Genomic DNA, 22,518 nt, shown 5'->3' with positions numbered 1-22,518 from the left:
AAGGAGGGAATACCTCCAATCTCATAAAACATCAGTGACATCACCCAGAAAATACACAAATATAGTTTCTCAGGGAATCAATTCCTGTTTATTGTATTTTATCCTCTATGATTTATTATGTTGGAAAAGAAACATTAATCAAATATTTTTTTTTAAGACAGTGGATTTGTTATCCTAAGTTGATTATTTATATTAGTTAAATAAACACTTTGTCTTTTATAGTCTAGTTGAAAGTGGAAAAAATGTGCAGAAAAGTCATTAAAATGTGATGTAGACGTGTCAGAAATGAGATTAATGTAGCAAAAATACATTAAAAGGAACTAAAATGAGCAGCTGTGTTTGGAGCTTCTGTGGATGATCTGAGATAAACAAACCATTTCAAAAATTATCATTTTAATCTGACAGAAACAATTTTCAACTATTTCTATTTTAATATTTTTATTATCATATTCTAATACTATACAAATATTTAATTGTAATAGTTTAAATATTAAAATCAGAATATTTATAATTCTAAACCACAACACAGTAGATCACATAAAGCTGTCCGTGGTAGAAGTAGCTCACTCTGTAGCGTCACCTCCTCCCTCCTCTGACTACCTTCACACCTTTATTCTATTATTTTTGCTATCTCTCTTTCTTTCCTTTTATCTTATGAGAATTCCCTTTTTTTAACGGTGATATCTGTCAATCAATCAATGGGACTCTCCCAGATGACTCCACCCTTAGTGACCACATGGAGGTGTGTCTAAACATCAGAGCGGCTACGCTGTGGATAATCCCTCAACAGTATAACTCTCTCTTTGTCACAGTCATCTCCATCTGAGCCAGTGTGTGTTTAACTTCATTAATAATTTCAGTCTAACACAACTGAACAGTTCAAAACTCATTCATTTTCTGTCTTTTTCTTTCTAAAACGTGTCTCCTTGATGTAAAGCAATGGTTTAAATCTAGAATCCTGTCAGTTTGAACAAATGAAGTGAAAACAACATTTCCTCAGAGTTCATCCTGACCTTTGGAGGCAGATTAAGACACAGCGTGAGGATTAATATTATATATTAATAACATCTGGAAACGAAAAGAAAAGCAACAAAATTCTTGCATTTTTTATAAGGATCAATTAAAGATGAATACGTGAGTTCTGGTTACAGAACGTATATGTTAATGAAGCCTGGGCATGAATATGAATAAATGTGAACATGTTAACTTAACCCAGATCTGTGACTGCAGGTTCAACGTGTGCTACAGTCAGCTGATTAGCACGGTAGCTCATTAGCACGTTAGCGAGCGGCGACCTCGTCTATTTACACATAAACATCAGAGCGATGGCGATAGAAGAGAAATGTGTGTGTGGCTCATTATTACAACGTGTGTGAACGTGAACGACCTCCGGTTTTACCCGATCACGGAAAACAGACGGAAACAACAGAACGAATGTATTGAACTTTGTGCTACATCTTTGTAAATGTGACAGAAGCTTCTTTGATGAGTGATTAAAAAAAAGAAACAAATCCAGCTGTGCTTTGTATATTATTATAAGTAAGATTGATTGAAGCGTGATCATTGATTAGCTTTAGACGCTAAAAACAGAGCTAAAGGTTTACAACACCAAACCAGGAACAATATTTCTTTTATTTTCTGCTCCTAAAGGATGGTTAAAGATGCACAAACCCTGAGGACAGAAGTCCTTCAACTATCCGTGATTTACTTGCTAACTCCAGCCACCAGAGCATGTCAGCGCACTGTTTAAGTGAGAGTAAAGGTCCCCTAGAGAGCTCTTCTTCTCTGCTTCATTGACCAAACCTTAGAGTTGGAACTGTCGCCCCCGAGAGTCACAGATTTTTTTCAGGTTACAACTATTTTTATCCTTTTTGTGCAAACAAAAGGTTTACATCAACATCTTTTCCTCATTATTCAGAGCAGGGAGGGGCAACCGGAGGCCTGGGGGCCACACAATGAGAGGTACACCCAAAAAACAACATCAAAATTATACTCAATGACAACAAAGCAACAAATAAAAGCACAAAATGAGTGAAAAATATACAACAAAAAACACCAAATGACTTCAAAAGCACCATAATCAACAACACAAAAAGCAAGAACAAAACACACTTTGTTCTTTCTTCTAAATGCTGACATAAATACTGATAATGTGGTCTTCAGATCAGACAATCACAAGGTTCACAACACCAAACCAGGAACAACACTTCTTTTATTTTCTGCTCCTAAACGTCTACACATTCCTTTAAAAACAGAATAAAAAGCAGAAGGAGGTGGTTTTAGTTTGAGTCATGTGATATTTGATAAGTGTGTAATGTAAACAGAAGAAGGATAATGAATAACATAGAATGCTGGTTATCGTCCCTCCACCACAGAAGAAGAACAGATACATGTCCTAGAGCTGGAATAGAAGCAGATTCTTTACTAAAGTCTGTGTGTTATAATAACTAGTGAAGTAACTTAATCTCTCTGACCTTTGACCCCACAGGAAGCAGACACGCTGACCAGCCAATTAGAGAGGCCGATACTAACAAGCTCCACGTCCCTGACCCTGCTCACCTCCTCAGGACCCCGCGTTGGGAAACATGAGGAGCCTCTTTAACCCCAGCACCCTTTACAAGCACCGCCCCCTTCAGTTTGCTCCGCCCACAGCTCACCATGTGACCACAATGTCCACAAACACACACTGGATCTTCTGCACAGGCTTTACTTACTGCAGCGTTACTGAAAAGCAAAGAAAAAACAAACACTTTTTACTGAAGTTTCACGAAAACCAGGCGTGGTCAACAATTTTTGTTCTTTTTAATGTATTTTTGCTACATTTCTCCCATTTCTGACACTTCTACATCACATTTTAATAACTTTTCTACACATTTTTCCACTTTCCAGACATGTTCATCACTTATAAACCCTTTCTACCACTTTTACACCTAATGTCAACCTCTTTTCACCAGATTTCATGATTATTTTTGCCATTTTAACCACATTTACCATTTGTGATGCCCATTATTTACCAGTTTAAACTAATTGTTCCAATATTGACACTTTGAACCATTTTTACCACTTTTTACCGTATGTTTTTATCCACTTTAATTTACAACTTTTGACCAATTCCTGTGGTTTGTAAAATCCCATTTCACCTCCTTTTCCACTTTTAACCCATTTTATTTCTGATTAAAACAATGATTTATATTTTTAAGATGACTATATTCTAGTGTATATTGTATTTATTGCCCCATGCACCCCTTAGCTCATGTTACACATTATTTACTTGTGTCTGCAGGTTTCCTGTGTCTCGTCTTTTTATTCATTTATTTCTGATGTTTTGCTCGTTTTAGAATTTGAACTCCACCTTTTGGTGCATTTTACAAAGTTGTGCCACAAAATATTATTGAGGGATGAGAAACAACTCTGTGTGCACATAAAAAAAAAATCTATGATGTTAAAAAATAAACTGACAAATGTTTCTGTGAGGTGTTCAAGTACCACAGTTTGGGAACCATTGCTATATACTATTGGCCACATAATAATTAACGTTCCTGGATAACTGTGGATATTATTCAGATGAATAAATAAATGTGTTTATCACAGATTCATAAAACAATGGACCATCATTTTACTGACTTTATAGATGGGGGTCCCCACTCACTGAGACCTTTATTTTGAAAAGGTTGAGAACCACTGATGTAAGCAAGTTTGGCATTGGTTGGTTAATAATAATGAGAATAAATCTAAAGTTAATTGCACACCTGGGTTAATGCAATCAGACTCTGTCCACTTATGTTTTCCATGCAGCGCTCCAAAACTAATGAAGTAAAGAGAGGGGAGGGGGAGGGGCTAATATACCCCCTTTCTCCAGGCTGAATTGCTGGTGTCATTTGGACCCTCTAAACACGGACCATATGTGAGTCGTAGCAATCAGACGGCGCTGTGGAGTGGGCGGCTGAGTTCATCAGGAAAAAATTAGCCCGCCGCTCCCAACGCCGCGCTCCTATTGGCCGGTCACGAGGCCAGCTCCGTTTTGAGGGCACCCCAGACATTCCTGTGGATAATCTTTTCCATTCCTGCACTCAGCTCAGTGAGGACAGAGCAGATCACAGCACAAGGCCTGCATTGTGAAGGCTCTGCTCTCCAATGGCGTCTCTTACGCCTTTCCCTCGTCTCACCACTTCACACACCGCACACGCCACAAATAGGAGAAACACATACTTATGATAGAAGAAAGAAAAAACACATTTAATGTTTGGTTTCTGGAGGAAATGCAGAGTTTCTCCTTTAGTTTGTTTCCACATGCAGCCCCAGGTCTAATATTGTGGTGTCCCCAAAGTGAACGCATTAAACGACAAAACGATAGAAAAATACACAAAGGAGACAAAAATACACACAAAGGACAAAAAAGAAAACACCACACACACGACTCATAACATATGAAACAATAAATACACATATATTTAAATTAAAACATATGTGTTCAGAATTATAGAAAACAACTATAAAAGTAAGAAAAAAAATCACACAAAGTAACAACAAAAATACACAAACAACAACAATGGGGACCACATGCAGGACTAGGTCTAATTTTGTGCGACGCCTGATGTAAATACACAAAATGTGGTCAAACATAACCAACAAAATGAAAGAAAAACCTACAAAATAGCAGCAAAATGACTCAAAAGACACACAAAACAACATGAAAATACACAAAACAACAACAAAAACTCACAAAAATGACAGAAAACACAACAAACCACCAGGAACAATACACACAAAGCCTTTTTTATTTATTTCCTGTTTTAACGCTCATATCGGTCTTTATTCTAAATAGTGACATAAACGTTGATCATGTGACTCTTCCTGGTCACAAAAAAACTTATATATTAATATTTTCTCATTATTTTACCTCATAAACAGAATCAATAATAATCTCTGATGCTCCTAAAATAACCCCAACATGATGGTTTAACACAGAGAGGGATGTGATCATGTGATCATGTGACACATGGACCAGGAAACATTTCAACCTCCACCAGCTGAGACGTTTGAAACACACACACACGCACGCACGCACACGCACGCACGCACACACACACACACAGTCTAATAGTATGTAATGATTGTAGAAGCTGCTTCTTCTCTTCCTATAGCATCTGTTTCACTGCCTTTGATGTTTTTTGACGTTATTTTTCTGACATCAGAGCATTTTGTCCTGCTTTGAACTTCTTCTTCCTGGTATCAGACGTGTGTTCATGTTCCCTCTGTACCGGGAACGAACCATAGGAAGATTAACTTTATGCTTCAGGGCATTAAAAACAATCCATTAAGACCAACGTGTTGTTTTATCCTCACAGATTAAAGTTGAGTCACACACAACACGTCCATTAGTAATTATCAATGTGACTATATGAGTATTTAGTAGGTGAGAAATACCAGGATGTATAGTTTACTATTACTTATGGCAGTGATGAGCAACTTTTATAACAGCTGAGGCCACAAAAATGTGTTCATTGTATATTTTTGCTCTAATTTTGTGTCGTTTTGTTTAGACTTTTTTCTGTAATGCTGTGTATTTGTAGAAATTTTGTGTATTTTGCTGTTGTTTTGTGTATTATTTCTGCAATGTTTAGCGTATCTGTTGTAATGTGTATTCGTAGTCATTTTGTGTATTTTTCTGTCATTCTCTGTGTTTACTTCTTTAATTTACGTTCTTGTCACAAACCAGTCAGGGAATTAAAACGTTTTGTTTCAGTGATAGTTTAGACCTCTCTGTGTGAGGAACAAATAAAGAATTTCTGGTAGAAACTTTATTTCCTCCTTCATTTCCTCTCTAAACTTCTGTCTCTTTAATTAATTTAGTTATTCAAAGAATACAAAGATTTCTCAGAAATATTGTAAATACTGAAGCTTTTGAATATAAATAAAAACAACTCTAATTGAGTGTTGAAATGAGACAGATTAAACTGGGAATGTTACTTATTAATATTCTAAAATACACAGACAGACGTTCTAGAAGATTCTCATTGATGATGAGGAGGTAATATAATTACAGAAGTGTTAAAAAGCAGAGTGAAAATAATCATCTGTTCTCACATGACAGGAAGTAGAGCTGCTCTGACAGGAAGTAGAGCTGCTCTGACAGGAAGTAAAGCTGCTCTGACAGGAAGTAGAGCTGCTCTGACAGGAAGTAGAGCTGCTCTGACAGGAAGTAGAGCTGTTCTGACAGGAAGTAGAGCTGCTCTGACAGGAAGTAGAGCTGCAGGCTGAGAATGACGGATGAATCCATCAAAACTAACCACATGTTCTATAGAGAATTGAACCCACAACCTTTCATTAGAACCAATAACTATTCATTAGACACATACCAGACCTGGACCAGCCCCAGACTGGGCTGATGTGTCCCCATTACTGGGCTCCACACGCAAACACGCCATCAATCACAGCCATCAGTGTGTGTGTGTGTGTGTGTGTGTGTCCAGATGAGAAACATAAAGCTCAATAAAGATCTATAAACCATAAGCAGGTATGACACTTCCTACATTTGTGTCTCGTACAAAAAGTTTTCAGATCAAAAAGACAAAAACTGGAGCAACAACTGTAGAATAAAATCATCCTAATGTACGACCACAGTTTATTTAACCTTTAAATACAAAACCAACGCAGAACAAACTAGTAATAAATAAAGAAAAGAACATTCTACAAGTGTTTCAGAATAATAAACAAAACAAATCATCAGATAATTATTAAGATTTAGACCTCATAAATCCATAAATAATGATCATTTGAACACTGTAAACTTTCTCTTATTGACATTGTTATTACCATTGCATTATGGGATGTGGAGTCCTGTAAACCAGTGTTTTTCAACATATTTGAGCTGAAAATGTTTTATTAACAATATACAGTCGTTCTTATCAAAGAGTCTTAGATACAAAAATAAAACAAAACATGAAATATGATTAGAACTACGATTTAACTTTATTCTGTCTGTTTTACATTATATTTATATAATAAATAAATATATCATTATTAGTAATAAATACATTTATACTAAATAATAATTAAATTTTCTTTGTTGTTCTGTGTTGTTAAACGTTAAGAATGTTGGTTTACAAAAATGTTTTCTAGACTAATTAGTGGTTAAAAAACACTGCTGTAGAGTTTTTATTTCATTTTTACTGCGTTTATTAATGATGCACAAAAAAAATGGCATTTTTTTTCTGCTTTTATTCACAAAAACCAGATATGATGACGTCATCAAAGCAGAGTGAAAACTATGAAAAGTACTGCTGTGATTGATGTGTCACAGCATGTCAACACACTGACTATACACCGTGCATTGTTGGAATGTCAACATAAATATTTTCATATATTTACATGATTTATTCTTTGAAGCAATAATATTAATGTATACAATTACAATGCTTTAATATTAGTGAGTGAGGTTAGTACACATTCATATAGCTGCCATACATTTAATTATATTAATAATTTGCATAATCATCCTTTCCGTGTTCGGCCAATAATCATTATTCCAGTGCATCCCTAGAGTTTACAGTGGAGATCAAAGCAAACTTTATAGCGGCAATTTCAACATTTTATTTTTTTTTGTTCCTGAGCAAATCATCTTTTATTTATTAATCTATGAGGCCTACATTATGTATTTATCTGATGAAAGACTTTATTGTCCAGCAGATTTAAGTTCTTTAAAAGATTATTTTCCAGTTTGTGAGTGAAACAAAACAACGCTTTGAATGTGAAGAACATGAAAACAAACCATAACTTCTATAGTTCTAATAAAATCATGTGTTACCTGTGGAGAGGCGGCGCTGATGGAGGGGACACACGCCGCTATAGCAGGAACACGGGTCACCTGAACGACCTCGCTGCATGGGAGGAGCCAACGAGCACTGGGGCTTCAAGAACCCTGAAGAACGTAGGAGGAGAAGAAGAAGAAGAAGAAGAAGAAGAAGAAGAAGAAGAAGAAGAAGAAGAAGAAGAAGAAGAAGAAGAAGAAGAAGAAGAAGAAGAAGAATTGATTTAAATTGGAATGGACATTTCAAGAAGAAAATCATAATAATGAAACTTCAAAATCAAAAACGCTCACAAAAAAAATAATAATAAAAAATTATGTAACAATAAATTATTTCATGAAAAATAAATATAATATAAATAATACAATAATAAAATAAAATAAATAATAATAATATAATAATACCCTGCAACCCGGAAAACAAGAACAAGCGGGTCAGAAAATTGATGTATGGATATAATAATAATAAATAATAATATAATAATGGAAAGTATAATGTAAAAAAAATAAATAATATAATACAATAATAAATAATATAATGATTAAGAAAAATATAATAATAAAAGATAAATGATATGATAACAAATATAATGATAAAAATATCATAACTAAATAATACAATGAAAAAAACAAAAACAAAAAAAATCAATTCTGAGGAGAAATGCTGAATTTTAATATTGTCACATATATATACATACGTGAATCATATTTACATTAATCTAAAACATTAATAGAGTTGGAATGGCTTTAAAAACATTGAAATGCTAAAATGTTGCAGTTTAAGGAGAGAAAAAGGAGATCTGATGTGGTTTTACTGACTCACAGGAAGAATTTGCCTGGAGGATATTTGGAGGATATTTCAGATTTTCTGAAACACAAAGAGTTTAAAGAGTTTCCAGGAGGACCGTACCACCCTCTGACCCCTGAGGACCTGCCCCCGGTGTCTCACGGTTCAGGGGCCATGAACGGACAGCAGGTAGGGCTGGGTGACGCCACAGAAGGCTGAACGGGACACGAGGGGAATAAGGTTAGCTGCTTCACATTGGGCACTAAGCCGGGGGGGGGGGGGGGGGGGGGGGGGGGGGGGGGGGGGGCGGGGGGGGTGCGCCTGGAGGGACGAGACGGGCCGTCCTACTGTCTGTCTCTGGGGTCACAGGGTGGAAGTCATTATCTGACACAAAGAGGCATCTGAGGAGGTCGTAGCGCCTCCAGGCTAGCATTAGCACTTAGCGCTCCTTCACTGACATCATCTAGGAAACAACAAGAGCTACAAGTGAGCGGATATAAACTAAAAAGCTTTTTAAACGCCACTAAATCTTTAATTCTACATTTTAGAAATCATCTCAGAATCTGGATGAGATCATGTCATACAATCTTAATTTTGATCCAGATCAAACCTTTAGTTTGAGTTTTTCAGAACTTTTTAGTAGGATTGGGATTAGTTTGATCCATAAAATCTGGATTTCATTGATCCAGCAGAAGCAAAAGTGTATCAAATAATCCTATATTTACTGTAGATCTTTAATTTATTCATAAGGTTTTAATGTGATGAGTTCATCCATCAGCCTACAGTGATTACATAGATTATAACAGTAATAATAATAATACTAATAATAATAATATATTAATATTATATATTATATTAATAATACATTTAATTCTGTCACTAAGTGATTTTTATTCATCACAATAAAAAATATTGTTGTTTTTAGATTATTTCTAGTGATGAATACAATAATAAAACAGGATAATAAAGCAATGACATCACTGGTTTTAGAAATATAAACAAATCTAAATCAGAATTTAAACTGGTTATCCAGATTTATTGATCCTGAAAAGGTTCTATCTGGATAATATTTATCATAATATTGATCTAATGTGATGTTGCTTTGAAAAACATCTCAAAAGTAAAATGGATTAATCACATGATCATATATATATATATATATATATATAAATAAATAGACCAGGCCTAGATCTAAAAGTCCTCCAAACATTTTCACTTTAACTTCATGACTGTATCAAAGATTTGTTCCACTTTAAAAACTTCTTTTCTGGTTTTCCAGCAGAACGTCCACCACCACCACCACCACCACCCACAGTCCCCCGTCTCACCCCTCGCTCCCCGTGTTCCTGATCCCAATAAAGCTCCTTTATTTCCACCATGAAAAACATGTCACTCCAGATGAGCTCAAAGAATGACATTTAAAACAGGCGAAAGGATATTGAATTAGTTCCCCATGATAAGCCGTCTGCGCTGATATTTTCCTGCTTATGGGGCTGCTATCAGGCAGTGTGTGTGTGTGTGTGTGTGTGTGTGTGTAACGTGTCCTTTAATGCTTTGATCATATAGTCTGGGTTTTGAAAAAGTGAGATCATCTTTATTGGAGAGATTGAAATATTAATTGAAGCATAATAACCTTCTGTAAAAAAATACAATTGTATTAAGTTTTCTGTTTGGAAACGCAACAAGATTTCATCTGGAAGCGTTTTATGAGCATCATTAAGATTTAATATGAAAAGATCTGATCATCACTGTGAATAATAACATCTGGAGTAGATTAGAACTGGTTAATATCTCAGTAAACTGAAGGAATTATTCGTGTGGATTAAAAAACTATCGACTGAGATCATCTACGTTTAAAATGAAACATTTACTCGTCTTTGCACTAAAAACCAAAAGTGATCTGCAGAGAATGAATAAAGGAGTAGATTAACACTTCACACTGATTCACTAACTGTGTTATTAATGTTCACATGTGAACCATCACACGGAGCTGCTAACATGAAGATAAAACAAAGGACTCCAACTTTTACACATGATTTTTCTATTCAAATATGTCCAACGTCGCTTATAATCGTGTTTAAAATCTACGTAATCATACGGCTGTGTGTGATTCTACCTGTTGGCGGTATTACAAAAAACTGGATTAAAACGTGTGGTTAAAGATCAAACGTGTAGCAAACAAACAGGTCACATTTCTTGCAACATAATCTGATGCAATTTCAGCATAAATATAAAATTATAAACAGTAGTGACTAGGGGTGATGATAAAAATCAATTCGGTGATATATCGCGATATTATGTCGCAAGATTCTGGGATTGATTCAAAATGCAACCATTTTTTAAATGTTTTTAAATTGTTATTATTATTAATATTATTTTTTTTTAACCTTTATTTAACCAGGAAAGTCTTTTCACTGCAGCAAACATTGTAACTGGGCATTTTGACCAGGTTGTGTTTTTTCAATAAAATCTAAAAAGAAACTTTCTTCAACAGTCTGTGATTTACTCTCTAACTTCAGCCACCAGAGCGTGTCAGCGCACTGTTTAAGGGAGAGTAAAGGTATTTTAGGAGAGCTCTTATTCTCTGCTTCATTGTCTACTACCAAACCTCAGAGTTAGAACTGTCGCCCCCTGCGGTCACAGATTTTTAAAAACTGTTTATATTCTTTTTTCATAAACTTTAAATCTTTAACTTTTCCAGTTTCTTTAGAGAAACCAAAAGCAGCAAAGTTTGTTATTATGACTGAAGAAGCTGTTAAATGATGTAAAAAGTTACTAAATTACCTAAAATCTACTAAATGATATAAAAATCAGGCTGAATGTTTCACTCCAATAGAAAACAATGAGATGTTTACAGGAAGTGAAGCCGTGTGACATCATCAATCACATGATTTCAAGATGGAGGAACACAGACTGTAAAGTAGTCCCATATGGAACATAATAATGTGTTTTGTTAGACATAGATCTACATTTAGAAGACTTTAAACCATATTTGTAAAAACAGTGGAGGATCCCTTTTGTTATAATAACATGTTTTTCTCCCACAATGGTCGACTTCTTCTTAACTGTTGGCCACTAATATCTTCCCCATCGTTTCTAAATTATTAAATTCCTAAAGAATACATGACATTCCTGCTTGGACCAGAGGGATCGGAGGGCAAACAATGACACTCGGAGCCGTGTCATCCAACATTAGTTCACGAACATGTGAAAGCAGCTTTCAACTCAACTTTTCCCCCAAATCAAGCCTAAGTTATGGAGACAGCAGCCCTGAACACAGCATGGCCAGCTATGAAATAACGTTCCCACGGGACGCACAAACGCTGAGAACGGACTCTGGAATTCCACCTAAAGCGTAAAGGCAACACCCCACGATTGGACAAATTAGATTTAAAATAAATAGAAAAAAAGAACATATCCTTTACATGTTGCTGTGAGTTGGAACTTAGTCTGAACTTCAAATATCAAGTGATTGACGTGTAGAATGAAAACAGATCTGACTGTAGTATCTGCTGCTGTAATAAATCACTGCTCATGGCTTCAAGTGGATGATGAAAGAAAACCTTTTTATTAGATAAAGATAAAAGTACAGGCCTCATAGATCAATAAATACAAGATCAAGTGATTGGAAAATATATATTTATACTGTAGATGTAAAAGGTTGAAATTGTCGCTCCAAAGTTTGTTTTTACTTTCACTGTAAAACTCTCTTATTGGCTTTGTTGGAAAAGTTTGGTGCATTGCATTGTGGGATGTGGAGTCCTGTAGACCAGGGGTTCTCAACATTGGGGTTGTGAGACACTGGGAGGGGGTCAACAGATGCCTTCATGAAACTACAAATATTTCCCGAACATTTTGAGCCAATTTTCGCTTATTTTTACCATTTTTCTACAATTCCACCAAAATCACCATATTTTAACCTATTTTCATCACTTTTTCTCACAATATTTTTGCTACTTTTAATGTATTTTGCAACATTACTCCCATTTCTGACACTTCATCAAATTTCATGGTCTTTTCTGCACTAATTTCTGTGGTTTTTAAAATCCCATTTCACTTTGAACACATTTTATTTGTGATTAAAACCAGGATTTCCATCTTTAAAATGACTATAATAATAATAAAAGGTAAACAACCACTGGTATGGAGGTCACTATAGGACAACCTTCTAAAAAAGGAAATAAAGTAATAAAGGTGGGATAATGTATCGCAATAATAAATGTTATAAGATCTATTGTTGAAGGCATGAGTTGAAGAATGTCACAAACTTGATTTGGTTTTAATTTTAGACTGACACTTTAAAATAAGGAAACATTGGACTTACTTATGTTATTTTTTCTTTTATATTCCTAGAGTAAATATGTCTGAAAGTTAAAGTCAAATAAAAGCAGAGCTATATTTACAACTGACATGATTATTGTCTTTTTTTCCTTGTTCCAAAAATACTGACACTTTGAAGCCTTTTTCCCACTTTATTTTAACACATATCCTTTACATGTTGCTGTGAGTTGGAAGATTGAACACAAATATCTGGTGATTGACGTGTAGAATGTTCCACTTGGATGAAAACAGATCTGTTTTTTGTTTCTGCTGCTGTGATAAATGACTTTCATGCCTTGAAGCTGATGATGAAAGCGTTCAGACGTGTAGACGCAGGTGGAGGAACGTTGCCTCGACACGTTTCCTGTATCATCACGTCCTTCATTACACAAATGTTTGATCTGGTTCTTCACTGTAGGAGCAACAGTGATCTCATTGGCTTTGAGAAGTGCATGACCAACCAACCAATTAACCAACCAACCATCCAACCATACAACCAACCCCCCTCAGAAAATAACAACCAATCAGCAGAGGAACATTAAACATGGCCTACTAATGAAATCACATCCAGCGTTTACAGCCTGGTGCTAATGAAAGAAACTCTTTGAGATGTTCTGCTAATCAAAGAAAGACTTGTATTAATACGAGGCTAATAAAAGACGGGGTTAATGACAAGGTCCTAATGAAAGCAGACCAACAATAAGCAGAGGAGTCCACTGGAGGGGGTGGGGTCTGACCCCCCCCATAGTTTACAAGATCTCACAAAACCAAACCTTTTCAATCAAATACATGCAGATCTTTACGAGATTTCCAGCCATTGCAGCATCTGGCGTCTCCAAAAGAATTCCTGTCTCCTGTTGCCAGGGCGACCAAGATCAAGGTCAAAGTTCATTAGTGTCCTTAGTACATAAAAAAAGAAAAGGGGGGGGGGGGGGTCGAGTGGGATGAGGTCTGAGTGACATTTTCTTTCTGCTTTGATGTTTTATAGACAAAAAAAATGAATAAATTCCAGCAAGTTAATTTTTTCTTCTTTTTTTAATAATATGTTTATAATATTATGTTATTTCTTTGGGATTTTTACTGTTAAATGAGTGGCTGACAAAAGGACATGTTATCTGTGATATAATCTTTTTATCATGTTTGGTACGATTTCAGGAAGTTTAATAAAAGAAACCAAACAGAAGTGGATGAACTGAGACAGATAATCAATTACAAATGGAAAAAGAAAACACTAACACTGTACTTTATTTGTATATATTTATGTTTTTTTTTTTACACTTCTCGTTCAGTAACATGCTTTAAATACTGATTTTTTTCTGTTTTCCTCAGTCACACAGTCCATGTTAAACATTTGCAAATGATTTTAGTAGAAAAAATGACAAAAAAAAAAAAGCTAATAAATACATTATTTTAGTGTAAAAACCAAAACATATGTTAAAGTGAATAAATGTGATGTATTCAGTGTTTACGTCCTAGTGTATCTGATTATATTTATCCATGTTGTGACAGTTTGATGAAGGTTAAAACACACATTCCATGAAGGTGAATGTTGGAAATGTCTCAGAGCTGCATTCCTGATAAATGACTTTTAAATACAGTATATCTATGAGGTAAGAATCTTAAACGACTCCAGTTAATAAGACGTGTAACATCTCATCCTGTTCCTGGACATTTCTGCACCATCAGCAAAAATAAAGCCATATTTAAACATACCTTCAAGCTCACATTATACATCAAGTGGCTCCAAAGCCTGAGTAGATCCATCAAAACTACAAAGAGTAACGATAACCTGAGGCGATAGCTACAGTATCTGCTGATTACAGCATTATTACGCTTTATGTAGGATATTTACATTCATTCAACAACATAGTTTAGATTTGTAGGTCCTAAAAATACAGACTTTTATGGTGATATTGTTTTTATTATTTGTTTTAACTTATTAAACAAAATCAAGCAGAAATGCCAGTATGTTTGTTTCCATAAATGTTTGATCAATGAGACAGAGCTTATGAATATTGAATGTGTTCTCAGAAAATTCACCTTCTGAAACAGAAATGACAATATTGCTTTTTTATTTAAATGATTTGGTAAAACATGCATGTGAGGGTATTTTTTTTACCATTTTTCTGCAACTTCACCAAACTCACCATATTTTAACATATTTACATCACTTTTTATTTCTATATTTTTGCTCCTTTTAATGTATTTTTGCTACATTTCTCCTATTTCTGACACTTCTACATCACATTTTAATGACTTTTCTACACATTTTTCTACTTTCCAGACATGTTCATCACTTATAAACCATTTCTACCACTTTTACACCTAATGTCACATATATTGACCCATTATTGTCACTTTAACCTCTTTTCACCAGATTTCATTATTATTTTTGCCAATTTAACCACATTCACCATTTGTCATGTCTATTATTTACAGTTTAAACTAAATGTTTTTATCCACTTTAATTTATAACTTTAAACCAATTTCTGTAGTTTTTAAAATCACATTTCACCTCCTTTTCCACCATTTTTGGTCACTTTGAACCATTTTATTAGTGATTAAAAGAATGATTTTTATCTTTAAGATGACTATAATAATAATAATAATAATAATAAACGTTCCTGGATAACAGTGGATATTATTCAGATGAATAAATAAACGTGGTTATCACAGATTCATAGAACAATAGACCATCATTTTATGGATGGGCCCCTTTATCCCCCATAGACGGCCCTGTCTATACATGACCAGGTTGAGAACCACTGCTGTAGACGTGTTACAGTCTCTGTTTAAATGTGTTACAGTATCTGTCCTCCTTACATAATATTTATTGATCACTCCAACACTATGAAGGAGGACCAATGCTGTGAACACAACGACCTCGACTGCAGCCGTTAATCAGGGAGAAAAATACATGTTTATCGTTAAATTGAATAAACTGTGAAGCCTGAAAAGTATGGGATGAATTTTCTCTCGTAGTCCATTATTAAAGCAGAGTTTAATATGGTATATACAGTATTTCACACGGACAGGGAAATATCTGCTGTATGGAAAGCTGATTGATCATATATCAGATATCAGTTCCCCTACTAGTGAGGTCTTTAACTGGACTAATTTACTAGTCGAACACTGAAACATGTAGTAGTAACTAGTAGAGAGGAAACATGTTAACTAGGCCGTTCGTTTTGGACAGAGTTCATCATGTGACCGACTCGTGGAAAAGCGTCGATGAACAGACGTTAGATTAATGAAGGCTTATTTTTCCTCCTCTAACCATGTTTTACTTTGATTGTGTCTGTCTGTGAATGTTTAATACAACATGTAATAATAACTAATATATGATCAGATATTCATCATTATCTGACCTTTGTTACTGTACACTTATTATTTTTATCTGCTGCATAGTGATAATAAACTAGGATTTAAATCAGGGATGTCAAACATTTTAGTTCAGGGACCAAATACGGCCCAGTTCTGATCACAAGTGGGCCACAGGTCATAGGTTGAAAAATGAACAATTTCAACATGAATGTTCCCAAGTTTGTACTTTTAGTAATAAATTAGACATAAAGTATAGAAGGCATCAACAATAAGCAATAAGTGACAGACGTGTACATGTCCTTTGATTTATTGACCAAATTTTATTTAATTTGGGGAGAATTTGTGGAATAAATTGAGAAAAACTGCAGGATTTTGGAAAAATTCTTTCAACAACATTTTAGAAGTGAATTATTTGTTAATTTACACAATGATTGATGTTTTTTCACTTTCTCCTGCGACCCAATCAGATGCTCTGAAGGGCCAGAATTGGCCCCCGAGCCTTTAGTTTGACACATATATATTACATGATATTACGTCTGTGGGTCCAGGTTGTATTTTACATGCTAACTCTCTCTACCCTCTGTTTTTGTTTTAACATTTCTGTTTTTAATAACTAGTTTAACACACACGCCACACATTTTAGTCTATTATTATTACTAATATTATTTTCTTTAATAATAACCACAACTATCCAATCGCTGGCTATGAAGTTATAGACATATTGATATGAAAAGATAGATCATGTTATTGTTAATGTTGAACTAGTGAATGAGAAAATAACAATAATAAATGGCTTAATACAAGTTAGTAGAAGTAATGTATGTAATGTACATGAAATCCGTCATATTACACATATTTTCAGCCCATTCTCATGAAGTTTGTGACACAAATTTAACTTTGATTAATTTTTCATAGTTTGAAACACAATTTATTCATATTTTACGTTATCACCTAAATCATAATGAAGCGCTATAATACGACACAACATATTGAGTTTAAAAGATGTGTCGCAGCACGTTAAAAAATGTGTAATTAGTGATGCATAAAAAAAAATAAAGTATTATTTTCGTGACAGGGTCACATTTTACCAGAAATGACATTTTTGTCTCTCTGTGATATTCAACCAAAAATGTGCATGTGACTATATTCTGTTTTAAAAATAAAACATTTGTCTGTGATGATCATTTACTTAATGTCTCCATCGTATCCAGGCAACAGAAAAACCTGCAGCTCACGGATAAAAGGAAAACATTTTAGTTTCACTATTATTACACATTATTTAAGCAAAGCTTCCATAACTTCATAAACAATCAAATACTGGGAATTTATTACGTTTTCAAAGCTCAGTCCTCAGAGTTCGTCATAGGTTCTCAACCTTTTCAAAATAAAGGTCCCAGAGAGCAGGGACCCTCCAAAATAAAGGTTCCAGAGAGTGGGGACCCTTCAAAATAAAGGTCCCAGAGAGCAGGGACCCTTCAAAAATAAAGGTCCCAGAGAGCGGGGACCCTTCAAAATAAAGGTCCCAGAGAGCGGGGACCCTCCAAAATAAAGGTTCCAAAGAGTGGGGACCCTTCATAATAAAGGTCCCATAGAGCGGGGACCCTCCAAAATAAAGGTCCCAGAGAGTGGGGACCCTTCAAAATAAAGGTCCCAGAGAGTGGGGACCCTCCATAATAAAGGTCCCAGAGAGCAGGGACCCTCACTGTAGCTGAAGGTGGTTGAACACAGACATGAACATTGAAGAACAGTCATGTGGAGACAGGACCATCTATAAGGGGAATAAAGGGGAGTTTTTGGGGTCCATCCATAAAGTCAGTAAAGAGATATAACACACTGTTACATTTGTTACATTAACATAAAGTATTTATTAATAACAGGAACGTTTCCCTGAAAATAAAGCAAAACAGAAACTAGATGATGGATTACTTTGAGGTGAGTTTTTAAAAGTAGGGCATTAAGTTCACTCACTATTCAGTTATTACATATAGAAGCAGGTTTAGTGTTGATTCTAGCTTGTGGTGGTCAGTACATCTGCATAAGGGGGGGGGGGGGGGGGTGTAGGAAATACATCATCCATGGTTACATTAAACTACAAACATTCAGTCGATGCTGCTTTAGCCAAAAGAAACAGAATAAAAAGGAACTTTTCACCAGACAAAGAACAAAGTTCACATCCTGTGCTACAGTGTTCATGTTTAATATCACTGTGTGATTTACAGACAGACTTACATCATTACTCTTCATACATGTGTTTTATTTTAAACTGGTGAGAACCAACCAGTGTGACAAACAGCAGAAGAAGAATAAACTAAAGACTAAAGAAAAGATTCTTCAACTAAATCTGAGAAAAATCAGCTCAGATTCTGTCCACGATGACTCGACACTTTAGGGAACACGACCACACGCCCGAGACGTGAGAGCGTGTTTATTAATTCATAAGGTCGAGATGCAACGTACGTCCAACAAAAAGCAGCAACTAAAGCGAGAACACGCGTTACGATTTAAATCTGATTCAACACACGAAGATTAAAATCACACACAGAACCATTTGATTCATAATATCTACTGTTCACCAGTAACGTTTATTATTATTATTATAGTCATCTTAAAGATGGAAATCATTGTTTTAATCACTAATAAAATGGTTCAAAGTGACCAAAAATGGTAGAAAATGTGGTGAAATGGGATTTTAAAAACCACAGAAATTAGTTAAAAGTTGTAAATTAAAGTGGATAAAAACAGACAGAAAAAGTGGTAAAAATGGTTCAAAGTGTTAAAATTGGAACAATTAGTTTAAACTGTAAATAATAAACATGACAAATGGTGAATGTGGTTAAATTGGCAAAAAAATAATCATGAAATCTGGTGAAAAGAGGTTAAAAGTGACAATAATGGTCAACATATGTGACATTAGGTGTAAAAGTGGTAGAAATGGTTTATAAGTGGAAAGTGTAATAATGTGCAGAAAAGTCATTAAAATGTGATGATGAAGTGTCAGAAATGCAGCAAAAATACATTAAAAGGAGCAAAAATATGGCAATAAAAAGTGATGAAAATATGTTAAAATATGGTGATTTTAGTGGAATTGTAGAAAAATGGTAAAAATAAGCAAAAATGGGTTGAAATTGTTCAGAAAATATTCTTAGTTTTTTAGTTTAACACATTCACAGTCAAACAGTGGAGTATGGTTTAGTTCCATTCTTCAGTTTGGATTTCTGCACATTTTCCAGAAGCTTCCACAAATATAAACGTTTCACTGCATCCATAAATATGACGTGGCTACAAAAGTTAGAAACACAAACGTAATCAAAGGTTATTCATCCACTGTAACTGATATTATTCTAAATTATCTACAAAATCAAAGGAGCAGGAAGTCATTTATGTCAGGACTAATAATAATAATCAGAATAATGACCAATCAGAGCCTTTTTGTTGTCATTGTGTGAATTTTTGTCACTGTTTTGTATAATATTTCTTGTTTTGTGTGTGTATTTGTGTAGCTTTCTTTCTTTTTGGAGTCATTTTTGGGGTCTTTTGTTTCTTTTTGTTGCTGTTTTGCATAATTTATTGTTATTTTGTGTATTTGTGAAGCATGGAAATACAATGTGATTGGTTAGTGTTTTTATTCACAGATATGTCTCTGCTCTCATGGTGGTGATGTACCTGCACACACTGTATAACATCCATCTGTGTGACAGGAAGTCTCACTTAGTATGCACAGTGAGTAGCACCAACGGATCCCAACGCTGGCACTCCACCAAATGGCTGGATTTATTCCCTCTATTCCTAATCAATAAAAGTTTTATTATAGCATTAAATAATTCACATTATTGACTCGGACGAGGTGGGAATAAAACGGAACGTCTAACGGTGTTGATGGTTAGAATGACGGGAATAATAATAACTCAGTCCGTCAGATAAAGGTCGCGTCCTTCACGTGACAGCGTTTGCTTTTTAAAGTGAGGAATCAAGGACAGAGTTATTGGCCAATCAGCTTTAAGATGTGAACAGATGAGTGTGAAGAAGACAAATCCTCAGATCAGAGAGAGAAACGGGACGGACGCCAACACGAGAGAGAGAGAGAGAGAGAAGGAGTGAAAGGAGATCCAGAACGATGGAGAACAGGGAGAGATGAGAGCTTAGTGAGAACAGAATGAAAAAGTAGAAAAAGAGGCAAAAAGTGGGTCAAGTCACATGACTGGCATCGACCACAGAGGGATTAAATATCCTACAGCGAGCGGTCATTTACACAACAAATGTAGATTTCATTTCATGAATAATTTCTGTCTGACAGAGGAACAAAAACACAGCTTTAAATATGAGCAAAGCATGAATATGATTGGATAACGGGAGGGAAATGTGATCACATGATCAACATTTATGTCAGGATTAATAATAATGACAGGTTTGTGCCTTTTTGATTATTTTCCTTGTCTTTTGTGAAATTTTGTTGTAATTTTGTGTATCTTTGGAGTCGTGTCTTTATTTTAGTGATGCTTTTTGCATCATTTATTTTCTCATTTTGTGTATTTTTATTGTTGTTTTGCACAATATTTTTCATTTTGTTGTTTTTTCTTTGTTTTTTGAGTCTTTTTTGGAGTCGTTTGTTTCTTTTTCTTGCCATTTTGTGTAATTTGTCATTTTGTGTTTTTCTGTTCTCATTTTGTGTATTTTTGTTAATTCCTGTATTTGTGTTCATATTAATTCATTTTGATTATTTTCGTTGTCTTTTGTGTAAGTTCGTTGTAATTTGATGTGTTTTTCTTTAATTTTATAGAGGCATTTTGTGTGTTATCTGCTAATGTGTGTAACACACACACACACACACACACACACACACACTGGTTATTATCTGAACACAGGGAATTATGACATGTGCCGTTACTGTAAATATGCACACAAAGTTTGGTTAAATAACACATTGTACTGGAAAATATTTGAATTAAAGTTAATTACAGTCATGGAAGCTTTGAAACATCTTATTATTGGACGGGTTTTAAAACTGTGCATCTTCATCTGAAACTAATAAAAGTTTAATGTCATTAATTTATGAAATGTGAACACAAATATTTAAAACATCTTAAAGTGGCACAAACTAACTTTTCTAATATAAAACATGATATTTATACTTTATAAGGCCTCAGTATCACGTTACAATATTTCATCATTTTTAACTTTACTGGTTATTAAATGTCCTGAAATTGTAGCAAAAATGACAAATGATAAATGAATAAGTTCATAATAATTAGTTAGACATAGATCTACTAATAAGAACATTTACAAGGTTTTATGACACATTTGTAACTAAACACAGTGGAGGATCCCTTTATAAACAGCTTTAGATAATAAATAAAATATGAATGTTTTTTACTGTATGCCACATGTTGAGACTTAAAATCTAATTAAAAACACATAAAATGCTCTCAGTTTGCAGTTAAAATGTGTGATTATTCTCTGACTTTATAGAGTTGGAACCAAAGCAGCCGTTTTTCTTCTTCTCAGTAAATAAGCCGTGAGATGTGACGGGTGAGATGGTTCTAGAAGATAACGGAGAGTGACATGTTGTAAAATGCCAAATGCTGCTGGTTCCCCATCGACCTCAGCTTCTCTCTCCGTCTGAACAGGAAACTACAGCTGTCAATCAATGGAGCCACTGAGGCTAAACTAAGTCAATCCTCTGGAGCCTCAGGATGTAGAGCAACACTCATTGGTGGTGGTGGGGGGGGGGGGGGGGGGGGGGCATAGCAGTCAATTACTACAACTGTTCATATGGAATCGTGTGCTTAAGTGTCAGAAAGAAACACTGGTCATATTTTTAACCTCATTAATGTTTATGTAACATCACGTATGTTCTCTGTGTAAAGTCGGGGTCACCACAGTGCAGCCAATGATCAGACAGACACCATCAGATGTCACACCATGATCCTGATGTAAAATATAGAATTATTATTATTGGGTTTTTTAATATATATATTTATTTATCTTTAAATAAATCCAATGTGATGCTGAATAAAGCCTCACGCATGTTTAGGTAAATTATCTCACATTTAAATGTTTTTACATAAATGTGTGGACAGAGAAACAGAAATGTAAAATTCTAGACAAAATCTGACGTAATATGAGACGATATGACAGACTTCACATTCAGAAATGTAAATGAGACACAAACTAAACCTTCATCCACATGTTTTAGAACAATATCACATATTTTTCACTATCAAACAGGTGGGCTAATGTTAGCTTTAGCATATGTAGCTAACAGCTGAACTCCAATAACTGT

General features: G+C 34.8%; 1 protein-coding gene across 1 annotated transcript in view; it reads right to left on the bottom strand.

Annotated features, from left to right (window-relative positions):
• rxraa (retinoid X receptor, alpha a) overlaps positions 1-22,518 on the bottom strand; it is a 103,418-nt gene that overhangs the window by 59,002 nt on the left and 21,898 nt on the right. The window contains exon 2 of the mRNA XM_028462279.1: positions 7,808-7,921. Coding sequence (XP_028318080.1) covers positions 7,808-7,921 — 114 coding nt within the window. The remainder of the gene's footprint in view (positions 1-7,807; positions 7,922-22,518) is intronic.

This window comes from Gouania willdenowi, chromosome 12 (assembly GCF_900634775.1).
Source record: "Gouania willdenowi chromosome 12, fGouWil2.1, whole genome shotgun sequence".
Classification (NCBI taxonomy): Eukaryota; Metazoa; Chordata; class Actinopteri; order Blenniiformes; family Gobiesocidae; genus Gouania; species Gouania willdenowi.
The sequence above is the reverse complement of the archived record's forward strand: the minus strand, read 5'-3'. Positions and strand labels throughout refer to the sequence as shown.